At 32.9% G+C, this 22,853-nt stretch overlaps 1 protein-coding gene across 7 annotated transcripts in view; it reads right to left on the bottom strand.

Moving 5' to 3' along the window:
- The window catches only part of LOC108917117, a 171,499-nt gene that overhangs the window by 61,849 nt on the left and 86,797 nt on the right, over positions 1-22,853 (bottom strand). For all 7 annotated transcript variants that reach the window (XM_018723568.1, XM_018723570.1, XM_018723571.1 and 4 more), the window contains 5 exons: positions 21,875-22,061; positions 16,249-16,441; positions 15,953-16,190; positions 7,255-7,519; positions 1,210-1,456 (listed from right to left, as the gene is read on the bottom strand). In XM_018723568.1, the coding sequence (XP_018579084.1) occupies positions 1,210-1,456; positions 7,255-7,519; positions 15,953-16,190; positions 16,249-16,441; positions 21,875-22,061 (1,130 nt within the window). The remainder of the gene's footprint in view (positions 1-1,209; positions 1,457-7,254; positions 7,520-15,952; positions 16,191-16,248; positions 16,442-21,874; positions 22,062-22,853) is intronic.

Below are 22,853 nucleotides of genomic sequence, written 5' to 3'. Positions count from 1 at the left end.
TATTACCTTCCAAAGGTCCTTAAACCAAACGTACCAATTAGATCCAGATTATGAAATCTTTAGAAGAACTTCAGGTAAGGCTCATCGCAGAAGATGTTGTCCTCAGCTTTGGTAAATATTGCCACGAAGTTCTTTGATAATCCTGGATCAGTAAGCCAAAGTGTTGGTTCAGCTATGTTGATATTTTTATTATTTCATAATGGATATAACATAGGATTTCTGAATCACATCAATGGAATACATTCGCACAATAACTTCACCACGAAGATTGAAGAAAATGGTACCCAGCCGTTACCAGATGTTTTCAGAAAGCCAACATGGATATAAGAACGTTGGGTCTAATCACTACCCAGCCCAGAAACAAGGTATTGTCAACACAACGAACACGTGGCACATGCCACGTGTTCATGAGCAAAACATTTAGACGAGAAAGCGTCAACGATCTGTTTTTATACATGAACGGGAATACCAAAAGATCCATCACAGCTCTATCTGCCCTATACACGAGTAGAATAATGTACTGACAAAACAAGAGGTATGTATATTAAGAGATCATTTACAACACATCAAGAAAGATAGGGACAGTAATTCTCAAGACGAGTTGCAAGGAACAATCTACTTCAAGCCCTCGATGTAAACAATATTCCGTGTACATACAGAAAAGTATATACTAGACAAACGGGAAATCACACTAGTACGAGGTTAAAGCTGTAAAAGTGAGGTTAAGAAAATCAACTTAGAAAAATCAGCAGTTGCAGAACACAGATATGGGACAACGATAGAGAGTATCACATTCGAACCTTAATTACAAGCCATGGAATAGTGCACACAGCAAATATAAATACTAGCTAGAGGACTTAATATTCAGCTCTGAAATTATTTAACTGGATACAGGTTACCAAATTGATTAAAGGACTAATTTCGATAGACCTTTGCGGAGCGTTTTCACGCTTACAAAGGGTTAAGTTGGGTCGTATCGCGGGGATGTGACCCTCTGTTGATTTTCAATTGATTCATCTCAATCGCTTCATCTGTTTGAAAGTTACGAATAGAAATGTTGTCCAACATAATGAGGTTGGTTAAATATCTACCAACTTATAACAACAAAATATTTTTTTGAATATATAATTTTCCAGTAAGATTTTTGTTAAAAAGTGATGATAATTAGTGCGCACAGAAGATAATCTACAGATCTGAAGTATGACTTACTTGTATTGCTCGCTGCTGCCACCGCCGCAAATTTCGGATCCTCGATAGTTAATAGTACACTTTTTACTTCATTAGATGCGGTAGTGGTAAAGGACTTCGACAGCGAACCAGTCATCAAACTCTGCAACGCGGATCCTATCACTGCGGCCGAAATCGGAACGGATTCTTCTTGGTTCTTATCCTTGCTCTCGTCGCTGGAACTGAGAGAAAAGCTTATCTCGTCTGCCATGGCTTCGCCTCCATGGACCTGCAATGAAATACACTTGCTTAGCCACGCTCTTGTTTGATCACTGTTCGTATATTTCATTCATATTAAATATTAAAAAGTACAGTAGAACGAGATGTAAAATAAGAGGGAATTCATTAAATAACAATAAACTTATAAGGATTGTTACGCGAGAGCTTATAGAAATTCTTTTGTTTCATTTTCTATATAGCTCTTTTTATTTATAAACACACCCGGTTTACTTATCCATGAGCTTGTAGATGCTCTTTACAAAAAAGCTTTTTTTGATGCATTGTTGAACCAAGTTTTTGCACCACACAGATTTTCTTAATACCATCGGTAAACTCCTAACCCATCCATTTTTACTTTGAAAAGTCCAACAAATGAGAATCTGATGGCGTCTGATTCCGTCTTCGTCAAATTCAACATCTAAAGACTGCATAGCTTATTTAGTATACAAGAGTAGCACATATATTTAGATATAGCGTTTTTGAAAGGCAACGATTCAATTTTTTTTTCGGAAATTTCCGTCATTTCGAACGTATCGCGAATTTCAACTAACGCTGAATTGAGAACTAGTCACAATTAACTTTTTTCTTGAAATATACCAATATAGAGCTACTGAAATCCCAAAAGATTATCAGTATATTTTTCTGAATAAATGTTGTTTCTAATTTTCTGGTTATTACTGATGATGACTTAAGACTTATTTACAGTTTGAAGACTTTACCCCACAATTACCAACCAATAGTTGTACTTATTGTATTAATAAAATAAATATTATGTGACCATTATAAAATCCCAATGGAAAAATATTTGCTATGATGGTAATACCATTAGAATAAAATTTGTTTTAAGGATCATAAAAAAAACAAAACTGTCAGTTTACGAATTTCATTTGTATGATTTATTTCAAACACCAAAACAAAGAAAATGGTTGCAATTCAAATTAACTAGCTTCCCAGCTTGCGATTTTAATCAGAAAATATAAACATATGTTGTGGTATAAATAGTGAACTATAAATTCCCTTAAGGGTCTACAATTTGCGGCAGAATAGGAACATAAATAACACTGTCCCTTTGATGACTATAAGATATGTAAGTTCGTTAACTAAAATTGCAGAGAAAGCAAAAAAATAATAGAATGTCATCTGATGTTGATGCAATGTAAGAATAATTTTGGACCTTATAAAAATATACGCCATTTTTACTGCTACTGTTTAGGTTTCCATGTATTTAATATTAGAGAAAATAAGCATAAAAACAAAAATAACTTTGATATAAAAGTCGCATTTCAATAAAGCACATGCAATTTTCTTATTCTATTTTTCTATTTAATTGGGTTTTTTCACGTTACCGAAACGAGAAAGAAATTTTAAATAAATATTTACCTTGCGGCGAAAGAATCAGGGAGGTTATTTTATAAATCTAATTTTCTCCAACCACAAACCAAACTTTGACCGATCCTTTAGGAGAACGGGGTTTTTAATTCAAAATTATTTTATTTTTAGTATGGCACAAATATCTAATGAATTAAAAAAGTACTAAAAAATTTTGCAAATAGATAATGTCGGGCAATAAGTTTAATTTTATTGTTTAAATACTAAAAATTATGTCAGTATAGCCATGGCAAATTTAAAAATAGTCACGGAAAATAATCTGAATACTAAATTATTTCCATCAGATATATTTTGTGAATACGTCTAAGTAAAAAAAGGTTTTTTTAATATTTTATAAGTAAATATAATTGCTTGTTTTTGTGTGACCTATTTTTATCATGGAAAATAAGACAAATCTGTTTATTTATTCAAAGTAAAGACAATAAATTGTGATAGTTGTAATTATGATACTTTAAGCCTAGTCTTCGCCAAATTAGGTTAAATGTGCTACTTGAGTCGAGGCCGGTAGCAAATGTCTCAAGTCTAAATGTAAAGATATACAGAGTTGAGACTTAAGCTACAATTTATTAAGTGACACACGTCGTACGACAGAATCTGTCGCGCTTGACTCACGTCAGTTTTCGAGACAGTGGTTTGTTAAGAAATGAGTTCTTGTGACAATTTGTAAAAAAAAATCAACATTGATCTTAATGGACAAAGAAGATAAGACAGAAGAAATGCTGTTTTTACCTTCCTGTCGGTAAAATAAAAATACAAATAAAATATTTCCAAACTGAGGTACAGAGGAAGCATAAAATAAGCCATGAAATTACTTGGTACCTTCGGACATCTTTGTGTTAAATGAAATTGTAGTTACAGAGCCTCTATATTTTATTAGTTCAGCAAAACTCCTGTGTCCAAATAAGGTCCAAATAGATTGCTGCGGACACTGCCGACGTACACCGTTGTTGATCGACAGTCCTCGTAATTATAAGCCTCTTGTCAGCGCACAGGTTGTCAGACGTCTTCCAACGTTGGACGTTGGACCACAGTAACATTTGCCGCATCGTGTGACCGTATGACATGAAATTTCATGTGTCCAACGTTGGACGCTCGGAACGTTCGGCCAGTGTCGGAATTTTTGACCTACGTCGAAGGGTGCTTACAATGTTGGAAGCAACATTCGATGAACGGCTATACGAGCGGTTGAGCGTTTAACATGCTTGCCGTGACGTGATTGTTGTTTGTTTTCTTGTCGTAACAGATTTATATATTTTATTATTATTATTATTATTATTATTATTATAAAATTACTATAACAAAGTAGAAAAATTAATCAATTTATACTTTTTGCAATCGTATAGAAAGTTTCCATTCGTGCGTATTTAATGTGTTTCTTATATTTGTTACTAATAAACTATTAATGAAACAGGGTGCCAAAGTTTTATTTATTTCTCTTAGTATTTCCAGTAATATTTGAATAAACTAAGATAAAGGCACAGAATTATTTGTTTTTTTTATATGAAAAATTCAAATCCGCTCACTAGTAGAGGGCTTCCAACTTTGGGTTCAATATTCACCCCACAATGTGGCAGAAGCATTTGCCAAATGCTAGGTGTGCTGATTTTGATTCTATTAGTTCCAACAATGGATCCAATGTTTGACGAATCGTGTGATGCCGGCTTAATATAAACAATTTCAATCGATTTGATTTGTGAGCGACGCACAGCCAACTGTGAGCTCTGCACCGTACAGTGCATGTTACGCAAACGGTGATTACATGCAAACTATAAGATGTTTACTAGAATACTGTTTAAATTAATGAATACAAGAATTATTTTACTTTAAGTTCGCAGTGTCCATGTTTAGTTACGTTTCTATTATTGTTATCATGATTTTTGTGTTTTATAATAAATAAATATCCATGTATCCTATTTTTTTTTAAATTTATCCTTAACTTATCCTAAATCATGAGGTTTGATAAAAAAGTAACGGGAATTTTAAATCTCACGTGTAGTATCTTGTCTATTGAAGTGATTCTTTTTTATGTATTGGTAGCACTGTCAGAGACGTACCTGTCAGTTTTTAAGCAGTTGCCACGCTTAGTTTGTGTTTAGCAACCGAATGAGTAAGATTTACCTCACTGTTTTTGGCGATTTTTTTCTGTGGCGAAATGTCGGATCAGAGTTTGTCTGACATTTTGTGTTAAAAACGGAATTAAGTGCATCCAAGCGTTCAAAATGTTAAAGAAGGCCTTTGGCGATGATACTATGTCACAGCACGATTTTATCAATGATGCAAATGTTTTCAGGAAGGTCAAGAAGACATCGAAGATGAGGTCGAGACCTGGTCAAATATGAAGGTCCTTCTGACCGTTTTCTTCGACTACAATGGAATAGTTCATCACGAATTTTTACTGTCCGGTCGTACAACTAACAAGGAGTACTACCTACAAGTTTTGCGCAATTTGCGTGAGGCAATCAGGAGAAAACGACAAGAAGACAACTCGTGGATTTTGCACAACGACAACGCACCAGCGCATACCGCGTTGCTTATCCATTAGTTCCTGGCGAAACAACACCGTCGTGATGCCGCAACCATCCTATTCTCCGGACATGACGGCTGTGACTTTTTCCTATATCTCAAACTCAAAAGTATACTCAAAGGACAACGTTTTTCAACTACAGATGAAGGCAAAATCGCAAACCGTGTTCAAGACAATACCTAAAGAGGCGTTCCACCAGTGTTCTCAAACTGGAAACTACGTTGGCAAGGAGTATAATATCACAGGGGGATTATTTTGAAGGGGACGGGATAAAAATTGTTTACTAAATAAATACTTTCTGAGAAAATTAACAATTCCCTTTACGTTACTTTTTGATCAAACCATAAAAGGAGTTGTGTAACAAAATGCACACACTTTAAGAGACACTAGAAAGGTAGTGCAGTAACACGATAGTTCACAATGAGGGTGATGATTAGTAGCACACTTATTTATTATAGATTTCGGTACTGTTAACAAATTTTTTTATAGTTTTAAAAAATCTCCGTTTGAGAATGTTTTTTTTTCTTTTTTTTTTTTGACAATTGCCTCCTTTTTATATTATATAAAATATATCACATTATGGCCATATTGATTCTCTAACATATTATTTTTTATAATCAAAACATTTAAAATATACAGTGCTTTCGAAAAGTAACGAATAAATTCATTATTTTTTAAATTGACAAGTTTTCGAAAAAATCCGCTGGCACGTCGTTTTTAAAAAAAGCACTTTTTGACATACGACCCATATTTGTGACGTCATCGTTGTTCGAGATATGACGTCATCGACAATTTTTTTAAATAGCAACCCACATAGATCATGAAAAATTATGGTGTTACATAACAAAAATGTCAAGAAAATAATGTTTGAAGATTTTAAAATTTAATTTTCACAATACTGAAAATGATAATGATTATGTAAAAATCGACTAAATGGTGCACCTCCCCATTATGCAACACCTGTCCGTGCTTATTTGGATGAGCTGTTCCCGAATCGTTGGATAGGGAGAAGGGGGCCGATTGAGTGGCCAGCCAGATCGCCTGATTTGACACCCCTAGATTATTTCTTGTGGGGATATTTAAAAAGCAAAGTATACGTTACTAGATCGGTTAATTTAGAAGATTTAAAAGCAAGAATTCGTCACGAGATACATCGTATACCTCCTGAAGTTATTGATAATGTCCAAAAAGAATTTATTAATCGTCTTGGCTACTGTCAGGCAGCCAACTGTGCACAATTTGAACATTTAATTTAGTCGATTTTTACATAATCAAAATTTTAAAATCTTCAAACATTATTTTCTTGAAATTTTTGCTATGTAATACCATAATTTTTCATGATCTGTGTATGTAGAATGACACGCTCTTTCAAATGGCATGCTCAAAATTGGGAGTTGTTACTTAAAAAAATGGCCAAGACGTCATATCTCGAACAACGATGACGTCACAAATATGGGTCGTATGTCAAAAAGTGTCTTTTTTAAAAACAAAATCGACGCGCCAGGGGATTTTTTCGAAAATTCTCAATTTAAAAAATAATGAATTTATTCGTTACTTTTCGAAAGCACTGTATATAGTAATTCTATAAATTTGCAACAACCATATAACCCGATATAGTTCCATGCATAAGACTTCAAACTAAGTTAAAAACAATAATGCGAATATTGTAATGATTTACTCCAAAATCTGACAAGAGTAATTATTCTGAACTCTTACATAGCAACTGCAGAATTATTAGCACGGTTTTATAAGTAGGTACTAAATGTAGATTTAACTGAAGTAGGTATGTCCCTACTTACTCGTGGAACCTCCCGTGTTTATGTCCCATATGTAAAAATGAGGTAAACATTCTTGTTACAGGTAAATACTTGAATAGCAACAAAAATAATACGTACCCATTCATGTTCATCTGAACTAGGCGGGCTGGAATCTTCTTTGATTTCATTGGTTCTGGATTTTAGGAATGTTTTGTGTGGTGTGGCTTTGATAAACGTCTTTTCGCTCCTGAACCGTTCTTTGTAAGTCTTTTCTTCCTCTCCGTAATCATCGCTGAAGCCCTCGGACGATGTGGCAGATATTTTTCGACCCCGATTGTCCCGCTCTAAGTGGCGTTGGTACTCTACGGCGCGCTCACGAACTAGGCCAGAAGATTGATATGAGCTGAAAAAAATATATTTGTTAAATATTTTCCTCGTATTTTTTTACACTAGCTAAAGCATTCATATTTTAAAATGTTTCAATGATAAACGTATCTGCCAAACATTTAAGATATAAAATTTAAAAATAAAAAATGGGGTTGTATAGTCATATTTTTTATCCAGCTTACGTTTTTGGTTTTTCATAAACATATGCGCATTCTACAGATTTGGTTATTATTATTTTATTTTAAAATGAACGCTTTACATAAAACATGTATTAGTATCACATTTAAAAGATAGAAAATTTACGTCAAAATGTAATACTGTGTAGGTAGGTACTTTAATGAGTATTCGCCATTAAATTAAATTCGTTGAAAAAATGGCATAGCACTTATAAGTATTCATATGAAGTTACATATTTGTGAATTAATAATAGCAATAATTAAAATTACTTTCTATCTATAAATTAAACATAATACAAGGTGTCCCAAAATTCATGCAAGATTTGAATTTTGCGCCATTTGTGCCACAAAGTGTTGCCAACGAGAAAAAAAAACACGCGAAAGAACAGCGCGTTTTCATTGTTAAGCAATATTTTAATAGTAATGAAGGTTTGGCGGCTACAGTTCGCAATTTTCGTACAAAATATGTTCGGAATAGTGATATTCACTTTAACTGGGAAGAGATTAATTGAAAAATTCAGAGAGATTGGATCAATTAGTTATCTTAAATACTTTGGCCGTCTTTGAACAAGTCATTCAACACAAAACATTGAATCAGTACGTGAGAGTGTTGCTGAGAGTCCAGAACATCAATTCGACACAGTGGTCAAGAATTGGACATTTCAAGCTCTCTACAACTTAAAAAGTTTAATTGACTCAAGAACTGAAGCCTGCTGACCACGCAGAGCGAAGATAATTTGTTGAATGGATTATGGAAGTGGATACTTATTTTTCGAACAAAATCATCAGAGAGCGGCTCATTTTCATTTTGATGATGCCTTCGATAATCGACAAAATTGTCGAAATGTCCACATATATTAAACAATGACTCTCCATTTACACCCTGTATAATCAAAACCGACTGGTTTAAGTTAACATAATGTATGTCAGATTAAAAAAAAATAATAAATTGGTACCTCATCCAAGGCAGTTTATATTTCTCTAGATTTGAATAAAAAGTCAAGGAACTCAATCGATGACGTATTTCAAATAAAATAAATGTAGCAATTATCACTCCGTAAATAAAACACACATGATAGTGGAAGTGCCTGAGAAATTTAAATATAGAATATTAACTAAACACACTGCTCTTCTGGTACCGAAATAAAAGCTCATTAAAATTCGATTTATAAATATAGGCACTTAAAAGTATATTTCCCATTCAATTTAGAAGTTTATAGACATAACAGTTTATTTTAGTACCACTATAAGTTCCTATTTACTTTTACTGCTATTTTTACATATAACCATGAGATGGCTTATAGTTCTTCATTAAGACAAATAGTGAAAAGTAAAATATATAAATATTATAAATAAGATTAAAAAAACTATTTTATTTGATTCTAATGAAGTTTTGACTGAACATAAATTTTATTTAATACGTGAAATTAGTTATTTGGAATAATTGATTATTTTTTGACAATAACTTAAAATTAAGGAAACTAGAATACAGAAGTATATTCCATATAATTTGACATTTTTGGCCGTTTTTTGAAGAGTTTTATAATCTATAATTACATTTTTTTAAATGGAACATAGCAACTATTTTCGTATTTTTATTAAATGATGATGATAATTGACACTTCAGCAGATTTTTTTTGAAGTTATGGACACAATATTTTTGTAATTGACCTGCTTCATGATACAATAAGATAAAACCAAATCCGAGATATTTTACGTATTTTTTGTCCATCTCGAAAAGTACAAAAAACCTATGCAAATGTGGAAATTGGTCCACTATGTACATATTGTTATTTTTTACAATTCTGTTACTATTTATTTATTTTCTACTTTTTTGAAGCACTTCGAAGCATCCCAATTTGACTACTGTACCTACTTATTCATCAAACAGCTAACTCGAAGTTTAAATGATTTACTACATTTTGGATAAATACACTTTGCTTGTATACGCCGATTATATTTATTTTCAATTCAAAGTATATTTCATTAAAAAGGGATGGAATATCCTTTTATTTTGTGACAATATCGTAGAAATTAGTTCGAGTTATTAACTAATGATATTGTAGGGAAACAACGTCCAGCATTGAACTACACCTTAATATCTAGTAAACAGTAGATACAAAGTGATACCCTTTGGATTGACATGATATGACATACTTTGTAGATATATTTCATTCATATTTATTGATAGTTCGAGTTCACTTCAGTTTCACTGTTTAAAAGTATTCAATTAATTTCCTTATATACTACAGTTTTACCTTCAGCCAATGTGGGACTATTATGAAATACCAGAAAAAATATTAAACTACTGTGATAGTTGTATGTTAAAATCAGATACCTATAAATTTGCTTTGTATATTTGACAAAAATTATATAGATAGATAGATAGATAGATATATTTATTAGTCCAACTAGAGCATTACAGCTTTGCTATGGGATAAGTCAACTCTACATAATACACTATAATAACTCAAACACTTGAAAACATAACTTTCCATTGCAATTTACACCGATAAAATTATAGTAGTGATTCTCTCCCTGTCATATAATGAAAAATTAATATAAATCTGGTTTCGAAATTTGTACGTTTTTGAGATAGAGGATGATAACTCACTCAAATTCGGTACATTCAACTGTATTTGAGGACTAATAATGGGTGATATGTTTCATGAAACAACAAACCCTACAGTTCCTGTAAGTTTTTTTGTTGTTACTAAAAAAATACCTTTATCTGCTCCCACTATAGTAAATAGATTATTAATACATTGTTTTTTAGGAAGGTATGTGGATTTTACCGTAAAAGTGGCAGTTGCTATGGAGAACGGGAAGTTAGTAAGATAACTTACCTCGCTAGGGAAAAAAGCGATTTCGAGTTATGAATGCATATTTTATGAACAAATAAATAGAAATATTTGTTGAACATTACATTTTATTAATTATTATGAATGAATATTTATAGTAATTGTACAGTTATTACATTTAGTAACATTTATAAAATCTGGATAATTATTCCCTTCGCGTTTACTAATTGCCACATTTTTTTCAAAATGATTTGACCACTCCATTTCAGTCACCGGAGGCTCAATATTATCTGACGGATCCATTAAAACAGCATGATGCGACGTACTTATAGTACCTGGAGTTGAACTGTCATTGTAAAGAATCCTGTTGGCCATTTCATTTATGTTACTTAAACTGTCAGCAACATAACTTTCTGCATTTGCGGCTGATTTCCACCCACCATGTCTCTTGATTGCTAATACATCAACTCCTGTATTAGCCAGTAACGTTGCCGATGTCCTTCGGAATGAATGATCTGTATATGTTTCAGGATGTTCTAGTTTAAAAAACTGTGCAATCTTATTGGGAATCATAGAAAGGGTATTCTTGCCGACTGGTTGGTTGTAACATCTACCTGCTTGATAGCGCATAAAAAAGCGTGAAATTTCAGTTTTAATTTCCAAATCTAATCTTGATATATTTCTTGAGAATTTCTAGGTGAGAAACATAATCCGGACGAGAAGTAATTGTGAAGGTACGTGATATACCATTTTTAGAATCTAGAATTGTTCATTACACCACAAATATGTGTTATCGGGTGCCTGAACGAGAAAATCATTGACTTGTTCTAAGTTCTACACAGGGTGTGGCGTCTTTAGTGCAGAAAAAATAAAAGGCAGATTCCTGGGAATATATGCAATAAAAAAGCCTTAAAACGAGCGTTCAAATAAAAACGTGGTCAAGTTGGTTCTGAAAATTTGGACGTAGGGCGTAGCGTATAGCAAATGAACTTAAACGTCATCTGTCAAAGCGCTATATCGCCGCTATCAATTTGAATATTTTCGTTTTAAAAAGCGTTTAAAATGGTGTTTTCTCAAGAACAAAAAGTGTTTATCATAGAGTCCTACTTTAGAAATGGACGCAAGATTGATGGAATATGGAAGTATTCTATTGAGGAATGTTTCATAGAATTTCAAAATCAATTTCCCGGCGTTGTTGAGTATAAAATTTTTCAAAGTGCAGTTCAGTTTTGTGTTAATGTTTTTCGTAAAACGGGCAGTGTAACAAGAAAAGAAGGAAGCGGCCGACCTAAAAATCGGACTGAAGAATTAAAAGAAAATGTCCAACAAATAATGGAAAATGCTCCAAGAACTTCTGTACGTGTTTTATCACAACTGGTGGGAGTATCAGTGGGTACCTGCCACACAGTGTTAAAAAAAGATTTGCGTTTGTTCTCCTATCGTTTAACTTGTCAGCAAGAACTTCATGAAGTTGATTTTCCGCGACGGGCTGTATTTTGTGAATGGTTTTTAAACAACTACGGTGAACTTCATAATATCACCTTTTCTTTCTGATGAAGCCTGGTTTCATTTAAGTGGTTACGTAAACTCACAGAATATGAGAATGTGGTCTTCTGAAAAACCAGATAACTTTTTTGTCGAGGGCCCTCTACACGCTCAAAAAATTGGAGTTTGGTGTGCTCTCAATCGAAGGAGGATTTATGGACCTATTTTTTTTAATGGTACTCTTACTGCGCAAAGGTATAGAGAAGAAATTATCGCTCCTTTTGTTAACCAGCTGGAAGAAAACGAAATTACAAACTTTTACTTTCAACAAGATGGCGTAAGGGCACATACAGCAGGCGAGACGATGAATATGTTGAGGGAAGTTTTCCAAAATCGACTAATAAGTCTCAATGCTGAACATGAATTTCCACCGAGGTCATGTGATATTACGCCGTGTGATTTATTTTTGTGGCCTTACCTTAAAAACACTATTTTTGAACGCCTATTCCTGATTTAAACCATCTGCAGGCTCGACTTATAGAAAAGATTCGTGAAATTAACAATACCCCGAGCATCTTAGAAAATGTCTTTAATTCTTTGAGGAACAGGTGTGAAAAGTGCTTGGAACAAGGAGGGGGGCACTTTCAGCAGCTGCTTTAATTTATTGTTATAACAGGGAGGGGGACACTTTCCGCAGCTCCTTTAATTGTTTGTTATTGTTATCACGATTATTCTTTAAAATAAAGTTATATAGTCATTAACGTTATCGAAACTGACAGCTGCTATACAGCTCGTTGAGAAATGAGATTAAGTTGGTCGCTATAAGCTACTCCCTACGTCCAATGTGTCAGAGCCAACTTCGACCACGTTTTTATTTGAACGCTCGTTATAAGAAATTAATATATCCACGTTTTGTAAAGAGAATTGAACTTCAATTTTGTAGAGAAGAAATAAATCTTAGTACGGTCCTGTTCAAAAAAATGTCATGCCATTCGATTAACATCAGCGTACGCTTGCCGAACCGAACTTAACAGAGAGTCGAGCCTTTGCGCAAACCAGTGTTGCCAAATTAAAATGTATGAAATACACACAAAAGAGATAAAATGTTTTAATGCAATAATAAATAATTTTGGCCAGTTTCCAATCCTCTCATTTTAATTAAAAGGAAAAATAAACATTCAATTAGTTATTTCACTGTAAATGATAATGTACAGACAAGAGGTTTGTAAAAACAAAGTGCATGTTGTTACAGAAAAGACTACTATTATTTTAGCAAGTGATAGGTTGGATCACGACAAACAAAAAAGATGCAAACTTACCGCTATTATAACTATCACCATGTCAGGACGTTCGATAGTAGTAAACGTATTATTGTTGTCCTCGTTATCCATTGGCAATTTAGTTAAAACAATAACTTAAAAAATAAAAAATAAGAAACGTCTTTAATAAACAGCAGAAGCGCGATCTTTTTGACACAACTTAGCAGCAATTCGCCCGCAAGTCCTGACACTGACTGACACTCCACAGGTGTCGTGACTGTCGTGCGGAGTGCGGACTAGGTCAATGTTTTTTTGCGCGATGTTAAATAGGACCGGCATTAACATTTTGTCACTTCTTGTAATTTTTTGGAAAATATTTTTGATACTCAAATCTCATAATCACCTTATGGTAGCATATATTATTTTACTTCATTTATTGTCAAGAGTCTAGGTTTTTAATTTTCTGCATTAAAGACGCCACACCCTGTATATCGTTCTCTATGAAAATAGTTGACTTAATCATTGAGTATTCACTCCAAAAAGTCGCCGGTGACTTGACTTCTCCATGAAATATGCTAGCAGTGACATTTCAGAAGCACCAGTATTTTTGTTCTGGCACCATTCTTTGAAATTTCTATGTGCTCGTACATATCGTACTTTCTATTTTTGGGGCCATAAAAATCCGCAGGCAGCATTTGCTGCACTTTCTATTTGAAAGTCACTCATTTAGAAATAATAATTCAAAACCAGGAAAATTGGAACATTTATGTAGCTTTGTTTATAAACACCTTAGACACGACAAAATCCGAACAACCAAGGAGACTTTGCAAGATTTCGAATAATGTCAAAATGAATTGATTAAGAATGGTCAAAAAATAAAACCTAATCTTTATTTCATAAGCCATAAAGAATTGTGGGAGCAGATAAAATGTTATGCATCTAGGGTTACCAGATCTATTTCATGACAGACCCGGAGACATGACCCGTTTGTATAATTGATGACTAAAAAAAGGTTAAGTAAGAAATCGATGTCTGTTTTCTGCGACAAAGAAAACCCGGAAAAATTACATGTTAACCCGGAACCCGAAGATGTACCATCAAAACCCGAAGACTCCACGCAGCAGTTAAGTATAATTTACCAGTTTCGGACTCTACTGCCAGCCCTTGCTCCGCTCGGGCGCAAAATCGTCCTCGACTGGTAAATAATACTTATCTCCTTCATGGTGTAAATAACTATTTCTCATTTACCCTTTAACTTTTTGTTTATCTGAATTTCTTTATATTTTTAACTGTTTGGTTAATATTCACTAAAATGTGACTTAAAATTCGGTAGCATTTTTTATGCGGTGCGTGCTAACAACGTGAACAACTGCGAAAAGTAAATCGTCATATAAGAAAGGTAATAGAAGAATGTATAAGGAGAGATGGCGGCTACACTGAAGTTAAGAAAATAAACTGAGTTATACCTATTTTTTTATCCAGTCTGTATTAGCTTATTTACATTTGTATTAAATGAATTTTCTGTACAACCCTGTATTCGATTTGGATGAAACTTGCCGTGGGTATATTTTCGATGATACTGATTAAGACTAAGGCATCAGCATTTCCGTATTTTATTCGCTAATAAAAAACACCGAAAAATCGATCCCCTTTTAATTTCCCCTAACGCACGCCTATGGATATATGTAAGTTTAGTGACCCTCAAATGTGCACTCCATTGGTCTCCTTAAGTGGTTAAAATTTGAAAAGGATTCGTCAATTAACACCTGAATTATAGGCCTGTGTCACCTAAATCCTGATGAAGAAACAAAAATAAAGTTTCGAAACCTGAAAACTAGCGTGGCTAGCTTTAAATAAAGCTATAATAATATGCTCTAAGTCTGATGACCTAACCGACAAGCGAGACAGACACAAACTTTTTTTTGTTTTTGTCACAGAATCGCCTGTACAATTTTGTCGGTGGAATATTGTAACATCCTGGGGAATATTAGTCTGCAATATAATGTTAAAATTAAATGCTATTCCACATTTAAGAAGCTGCACCATTTTAATTGTTTTTTCAAATCGATATGTTTATTCAAATTATTAATAGGCGAGAACCAAAAATTAAAGAACTTGCTTAAAAATGATTCATATTCCATAATGCGACTACGGTAAATACAGAAACTTCATAAATGTTTACAATCCACGTGACCAGTAATTTTGTTTGGAATAATTATTTTATTTTCTTCACATTGGCAATTAAATTTAGGTAAAATTAAAACAATAAGATCAAGATTACATTAAAATATAACATTCTGCTTCACCGGCTGGCGATTGGCGCAATTTTTCACGAGATTCTATTCGCCCAATCAACGACCGCATTATCTCGAGTGTAGCCGCAATGGTTTGTCCTTGTTCATCGTAAACGAATCATTAATGCTGGTAACGCAAATATTTAGGGATTTTTCGTTACCAGTACCAATCATGTATGTTGGGTTGCCTAAGCTCGGCGGTCACGTGGCTTGTAAACATTTATAAAGGCCCTGTATTTTAGATTACAAGTTATATAGGTACATATACCCAATATTTTTAAGACATTTTGACAGAATCAGACTGTTTCATTATTATAACTAAACATCTAAACATCTAAAGTATTTTATAGAACATGGTATATTTTTTCTCACACGTAGCATTCTATAAAAGCACACTTGATAATACCGTTCCCTTAAATTTATTACTCGCTTACCTTTTCTTATTATCTGAAGAATTGAAAGCACTAGGCAGTTGTGGTAATGGGGGTGGCGGAATGCTATCACACGAACCGTTTGAATCCTCCAGATCTTTAACGTCGAAAGTATTGTTGCTGGTGACCACCATTTCCAAATTCCTAGGCTTCTGCTGGATGCTCCTCCGTCGCGCTCCGAACGTTGGAGAAGACTCCAAACGCTCCACCTGGGGCACACTATCAGTGTCTCCCATGTAACCTTAAATAAAAAGTAGATCTTTTTTTATCTAAACAACTCAACGGATCTTTTGACTTACCACTGATATGACTTCCAACTCCCGAATCTTCAGTGAGGGACCCGTCCTTTGATGAAGAATCCTCGACGTGTTGCTGGTACATTCCCGCTACGCGTCTATTGTTGTTGGCGAGAGTTTTGGCTGTTTTTGTTTCTATCACACGGATTGGCTCTGGACGAGGTAAATTTGTGGATTGTAGAGTAAATCTTCCAACCTGTAGTACAAGAAAAGTAATGTGAGTGCAAGCTATATTATTTTAGCAGGGAGCGAACATTTAACATTAGCATGACAATAACATTTCTTTTAATGGAGGAATGTAATAATCAACACGTGGTTTTAAAGATTTATTAAAAGTGCCATAGTTTTTCGGATTGTCATGCCGTGACCTATGTACTTGGTCACCGCTAGTTGTATATTTGCAATGCACTTTGGAAATCACTATCTGAGAGACGGTTCCGTTCAATTAGCCTTAGAACCAACAATAAGAACCGAAATCAAATCAGAGCGGGCTTAGGAATTCTCATACACAGCGTCTAACCCGAGAACAGTAAGGACGGGTCAAAGATTCTTACCAATGCTAAAGATGTACACAGGCTACGGCATACTCGGAAAATCATGGTACTCTAAATAAATAATTAACCGGTGTTATATGGGTACGTAATGTGGATAAAACGAAAGTATACAGGGTATAGCCGAACTTACCTTAGTCCAAAAGTTGATAGTTAAAGAGATACAGGGTGTTAAATATAAAATATTATTTTAGTTTTTGTTTCATTTATTCCTTAACAAATGCAGATATCCTCACAAAATTTTGGGGTTTGGAGTTCTTTAAGTAGAGGAATTGAAATCTGTTCACATTTTAGTTAAAGTTCATAGAGGGAGCTAGTCGCAGTAGATTGAATGTGTTCAAAACGACATAACTTTTTTATACTTGGTATCTCATCTTTGGTATCAAATATATAGTTAGTCTAAGTCTAAGGTCTAAGTCTAAGATAGTTTAGTGGATATTTGCATTTATTAAGAAATAAATGAAAAAACTTAAATAATATTTTACATTTAACACCCTGTATCTTCTAAACTATCAACTTTTGGACTAAGGGAAGTTCGGTTAAATCGCAATATTTTTGCTTAGGGAATCTACCCATGAATTTTGGCCCATTAGCTAGGGACTACCCTGTATACAATCCGTACGATATTTGTTGAGATAGAATTCCAAGAATGCAGTTAATTCCAAGAAAACGACGCAGGGGCCTTCTAGGAATTCCATCTCAAAAAATATCGTACGGACTGTATAGTTTATCACCGGCCAATGGATCTGACATGGATGTCGTTCTTTGCAATGAATCTAGCGAGTAAATCAACACACCAGAAGACAAATCATTTGCCCAAACAAAAACCATTTACATTCTCTGTTTGGTTTTTTAAGAAAAAGAAGATATTAAAGAAAAAGATATTTAAATCGGTAACAGCGTAAAACTTTGACACTGAAAAAGTACTGTTCATCTCTTTCTGATATAATAGGCGAATAGATCTACTCTGGTTCATTATAAGAAAAAAGAAAGATGTTATGAACAGTCTGATCACCTAAAATAACATTTGGAACTGTTACAATCAACAATATGAATTCTCTGAATTAGTTTTGGGACAAATATTTAGATGATGATGAATTTAAAGTAATGAATTTCTGTACAACTAAAAACATTACTTTCTGATTTAATAAAAAAAAGTGTTCTTTAAGTGTATTGGAAAAGAAGGAGATTGCGTAATAATAAATATAATCTAATCGAAATCCCAAAATATTTAATTTACTGTTTTTTCAAGAGCTTTTATACAAGCTGCTAAACAATGATTCCTGTAATTTACGTTAAAAAACATGAAAGTGATGTTTTGAAGATAGAGTAAATTCAAGAAGTGTGGAGAGACCTGCAAAATGTTGCTTTTCGGTCATCTAATGTACAGTTTTTTTACGACCGACGCCATGATACAATTTCATTTTTTTCAATTTAATGTTTTTTTATAAACTTTCTAACAAATCTTAGATACAATTTCAAAGAGCAGTAAACCGCGAAAGAAATGATTATTGTTAATATTTATGTTAAATGTACAATTATGTGTCCATATTTGAAGGAAAGATGTGTCCGAAAGCGGGGAATTGTCACACTTTTTGTTGTGCTACTAACAAAATTGGCCTAGCCTGCATTTTCTTTGTAACATTCTTTTTTTTTCATATATTAACTTTGTTTTAGAAGGAATCTTGCAGGAAGCCTTCTGCTAGGGTGGAATATTCCCGTCCCCTTTGCCCTTTTGAATGTATAATATCGAAACTCTCATCTGCTAGCAGAGTCGCTAAGCTTCGACGAAAGCAGGGCCTGTGAACTTGCCTGAATTTTTAAATCCGAGGTAGGACGGGATTTTACAAGAGGCTTTTCTCACATAATCTATTTTTACAACTTGGGTTGAACACTTTCCCCTTTTATAAAATATAAATAACATATGAACAAACTACTAGCTACGACATGCATCTGCGGATCCCATGATTAAGAAACCTAAAATATAACAAAACTTATTGCAACCAGTTTTTTTAAAGTTTTTTTCTTTCTAGCAAAAACACTATCGTGAGCGTTATTCACAGAGGTTCCAACTTATTCTCTATATTTTTTTTGCGGGCGCCATAGATTTGAGCTTATAAATCAATGGTATAAACTCCATAAGGTCGAAGAGGCTAGTTTTTCGAATGTTGCAGCAACATAAATCATAAGACTTCTTCTTCTACATTTTTACGATTTCTTTTCTTGGGACAATCCATAAACGTCTCACACACCTTCTTGTAACAAACCTTTTCATTTCTTGAAATTTCATTTAAAACTTCAACATCTAAATTCATACTTTTAAACTTGCAAATTCACTTTCGAAATCTGGTAAAAATTATCACATTAACTATTATTTGACTTAAACAAATAACACCAATTCGTTTCCGCAGTAATCAGGTCAAACTTTTCCTTAATTTTACAAATTCTTCGCATACAAATTGACTTCTTCAAATGATGAAATTTTTAATAATGTCAATACCCTGGGAATTTTGTTGAAAGAGTTTTAAGAATATTAAAAGTAAAAAAAAATATGTCAAACGACAACGGGAAATCCATGATAAAAGTTGCATATATGCCTGTATCATCATAAAGGAGAAGGTAACCATCATCTACATCGCCATTTATACATTAGCATCATCTACATCACCATTATCTACATTACCATCATCTACATCACTATCATATACAAGTATAACATTTCAGACTACTAATGCTTTACGGACTTATTTTGTCAGATTTATAACGAAAACAGATTGATTTTCGAAACGTCGACTCATTAAAGTACGCAATATAGATTGATGTATTTTTTATTTTTCTCCTTTTTTCATTGTCATAAAAAATAGTCCTTGACTGATCCTTTTAGAGCAAGGGTTTTTGAAATATTTTTTTTTTCTCGCAGGTGGTAAAATACCCAAATAAATAAACAAATAACATACTTGCATAAACTTAGGCCAGATACTATTAAGTATTTATTTCCCATATGACATTCAATTAATTTTTTATTAAATTTTAAAATCTTACATTAAAATAAAGTTACTTCATTTTATTAAATAATGACGTTTTCGAAAAACATAATTAGTTATAGATAAAAAACTTAATTCATTTATGCAATTTATTATATTAGTAGTAGTATTATCAGGGTCATATGGATAGAAATCTAAAATTTATGCATACATTCAATCTTGTTTAATTTTATTAAAAGTTAAAAGAAATTTGCAATTTTCGTATCAGCTTTTAAGACAGATATATATTTTGAAATAAATGGTAGCAACATATCTATAATTAATTATTGCTGCTAAAATTAATAATTGATAAATACTACTATGTATCTGTTTATCAAACCTAGAGTCCCTATCAAACCTACTTAGAGAATAACAGTAAACACTCACAATCATTTAAAATAATGATCATGTAAGAATGCTGTTTCATAGAAAATCGTTATATTATTCGATGATGTAATATCAAATGTTAAAACAGTTTAAGTGTACTAGTATATTTCTTTATATTGTATGAATATGCTCAATATAATATAATACAAATTTAAATATAAACCCACTAAATCTTCTATGAAGTAAGTAGTATATCTATGAGCTGGATTTTTGATTTTTCAAATGAAGATGCTTGCGATATCTTAATTTCCCTGACTGTTGTCAGTTGTTTTAATATATTTTTATTTTTATAATCTCCAAAAATTTATTATTCCAGATATTTCAGGAACTACACACAATATTCTTTCCTTAAAAATGACTTTATTACACAAAATACTTAAACATAACAGCGCTTCAAATTAATCTAAGAATACCAAAACACCTAATCCCAAGATCTCCTCTTCTTCTTCTATGACGTATACAAATTCGAGCAAAATTTAAACTTTAAAACAGGTTACTACAATATATTGTTAAATAAAGAGTATTTACTCGTAATTTTTTTATAGTCACTTTGCGTTTACCTTTCACTGTTTGTAAAAGGAATTTACTTAAGAGTTACGGTTTTTTAAATTTAAGAATGCACAAAAACGAGGTGGAACCTTTCGACTGTTGCAAGAAGCTATGCAGATTTACTGTTTACTGTATTGGTTTTACTAAGGTTGACTTTTATCGAATACAAAAATATTTTTTATCAATGTTCTTTACATGTTACATATTTGAGTATTATTTTAAATATATTTTTCATTGTTATAAAACAATGGCCTGTAAAACTGCACCTGGAAGTTGTACTACTGTTAATACTGAATTGTAGCAAGAAAATATTGGTTCTAACTTTTTTACTCAAATAATATTGAAAAGATATGTGTTATCAGAATTTATTTAAATTATTTAAACTAAAAGTTGAGCAAAATGTGACAAAAAAAAATAGGAATTTTCCCAATACAGTTCTAGAATTTTGTAATTCGGAAATTAAGGATCTATTGGCTTTCAGAGGTATATAGTGTGTATCAAAAATTCACAAATGATTCGAAAGCTACAGCTAAAATAAGTTTTAGTGATAATTAAAATACCTATCTACAATTTTGACCCAGGGTTTTTTAAGTGGTCGTTGCGACACTCATCCATAATGGGAAAACGATGACATATTTACTGAAACAATGATAGAACGTTCACTATAAATACATTCTATCATGTATTATTTTGTTGCCAAGCTGGCCATTAGCAGAGGCTAGTCGCATAAATGTACATATATCTTCGATACACCGGATTTAATCGCAATGAAGCGCCAAAGTAAATATTATATCAAATGGTAACTTAAAATTATTTATGTTTATCGATGTGCATTTATTTACACAGTTTCTAGAAAAATAATTCTAATAGACGAAACACACACGATGTATTTAAGGAAAGAAGACGAAATTTCTTTCAAAGTATTTCACGTTTATAAAAAAATTCTGTAGACATAATATGCGAAATCGAGATTTATCGTAATTTCTCACGGCCAGAAAAAGAAGCACACCTCATTTCTAAAGTAACAATCACGTTCCAATAACCCAGTTCCAGTGAATATTCAAATCAATCAATGAAATATGCCGTCGTAATACGACGCCTGCCAATCAGTCTACTCACCTGCGGCTGTGGAATCCCGACCTTTATCGTTGCTCGCGCCCTGTTATTTTCCTGGCCCGTCGAGGCGTTCCTGCCTACCGAAATAGTCCGCTTGGCGGCGTTGTTGTTCCCATTCTGGATACCGAATTCCGCGGGGTTGCTGCTATTCAGGTCTGCTACTTTATTTAATCTACTGCCTTGACCTTGCCTGGAATAGAATATAAAACAATTATTTTATTTTAAGCTTCTAAAAAAGGTGATTAAAGATAGGTAGGTACCCATATCAGAAAATATATTTTAAGCGAAACGTAATAAAATTCTTTCCGTGGATAAAAGGAAACCAATTTAATCAAATTACTTTCAAGGGAAGAAGTGGATAAGTAACATTAAAAAGGTTTTTCCGTGCACAAAATTATTACATACCTACATACGTATATACAGTACGCGCCTAAAGTATGGAATAAATTCAGTAAATTCGAAACAATTTTTTTTTGGGAAAAATCCTCGAACAGGTCGATTTTTAATTTTAAAAATACATATTTTAGCATAAAAGGCGATTTTCAACCGTCATTTGTTATTGAGTAATGACGACATTGGCATTTTTTTTTAAAGCAACCCCCTATTTTTTTTCTTGATTCTGAAAGATCGTTTCATTGTCGATCCGACAGTATTAAAATGTTGCCATCTTACATAGGAAATTTTTCGAGTAAATGACGATTGAATGTTAGAAAACCCAAATCAATTAAAGCAAAAACGTTATCAAATTTAGTTTTTCGAAATGCTTGAAGTTTTTTATGAATCACATAGGTGTAAATCTTTACAAAGTGTCACTGTCATACCGACTTTCTAAGTATTGTAAGCGATATAAAAATTATTGTTGAATTTAAAGTATTATGGCACATTTAACTGTCACACAAAGAATTGAAATTTTAATTCTTATCGGATGCGGGGATAAGACTAGAACGCAGCAGGAAGTTTGCGATTTATTTAATGAAAAACA

The sequence above is a fragment of the Anoplophora glabripennis genome, unplaced genomic scaffold (assembly GCF_000390285.2).
Source record: "Anoplophora glabripennis isolate ALB-LARVAE unplaced genomic scaffold, Agla_2.0 scaffold45, whole genome shotgun sequence".
NCBI classification, from domain to species: Eukaryota; Metazoa; Arthropoda; class Insecta; order Coleoptera; family Cerambycidae; genus Anoplophora; species Anoplophora glabripennis.
The sequence above is the reverse complement of the archived record's forward strand: the minus strand, read 5'-3'. Positions and strand labels throughout refer to the sequence as shown.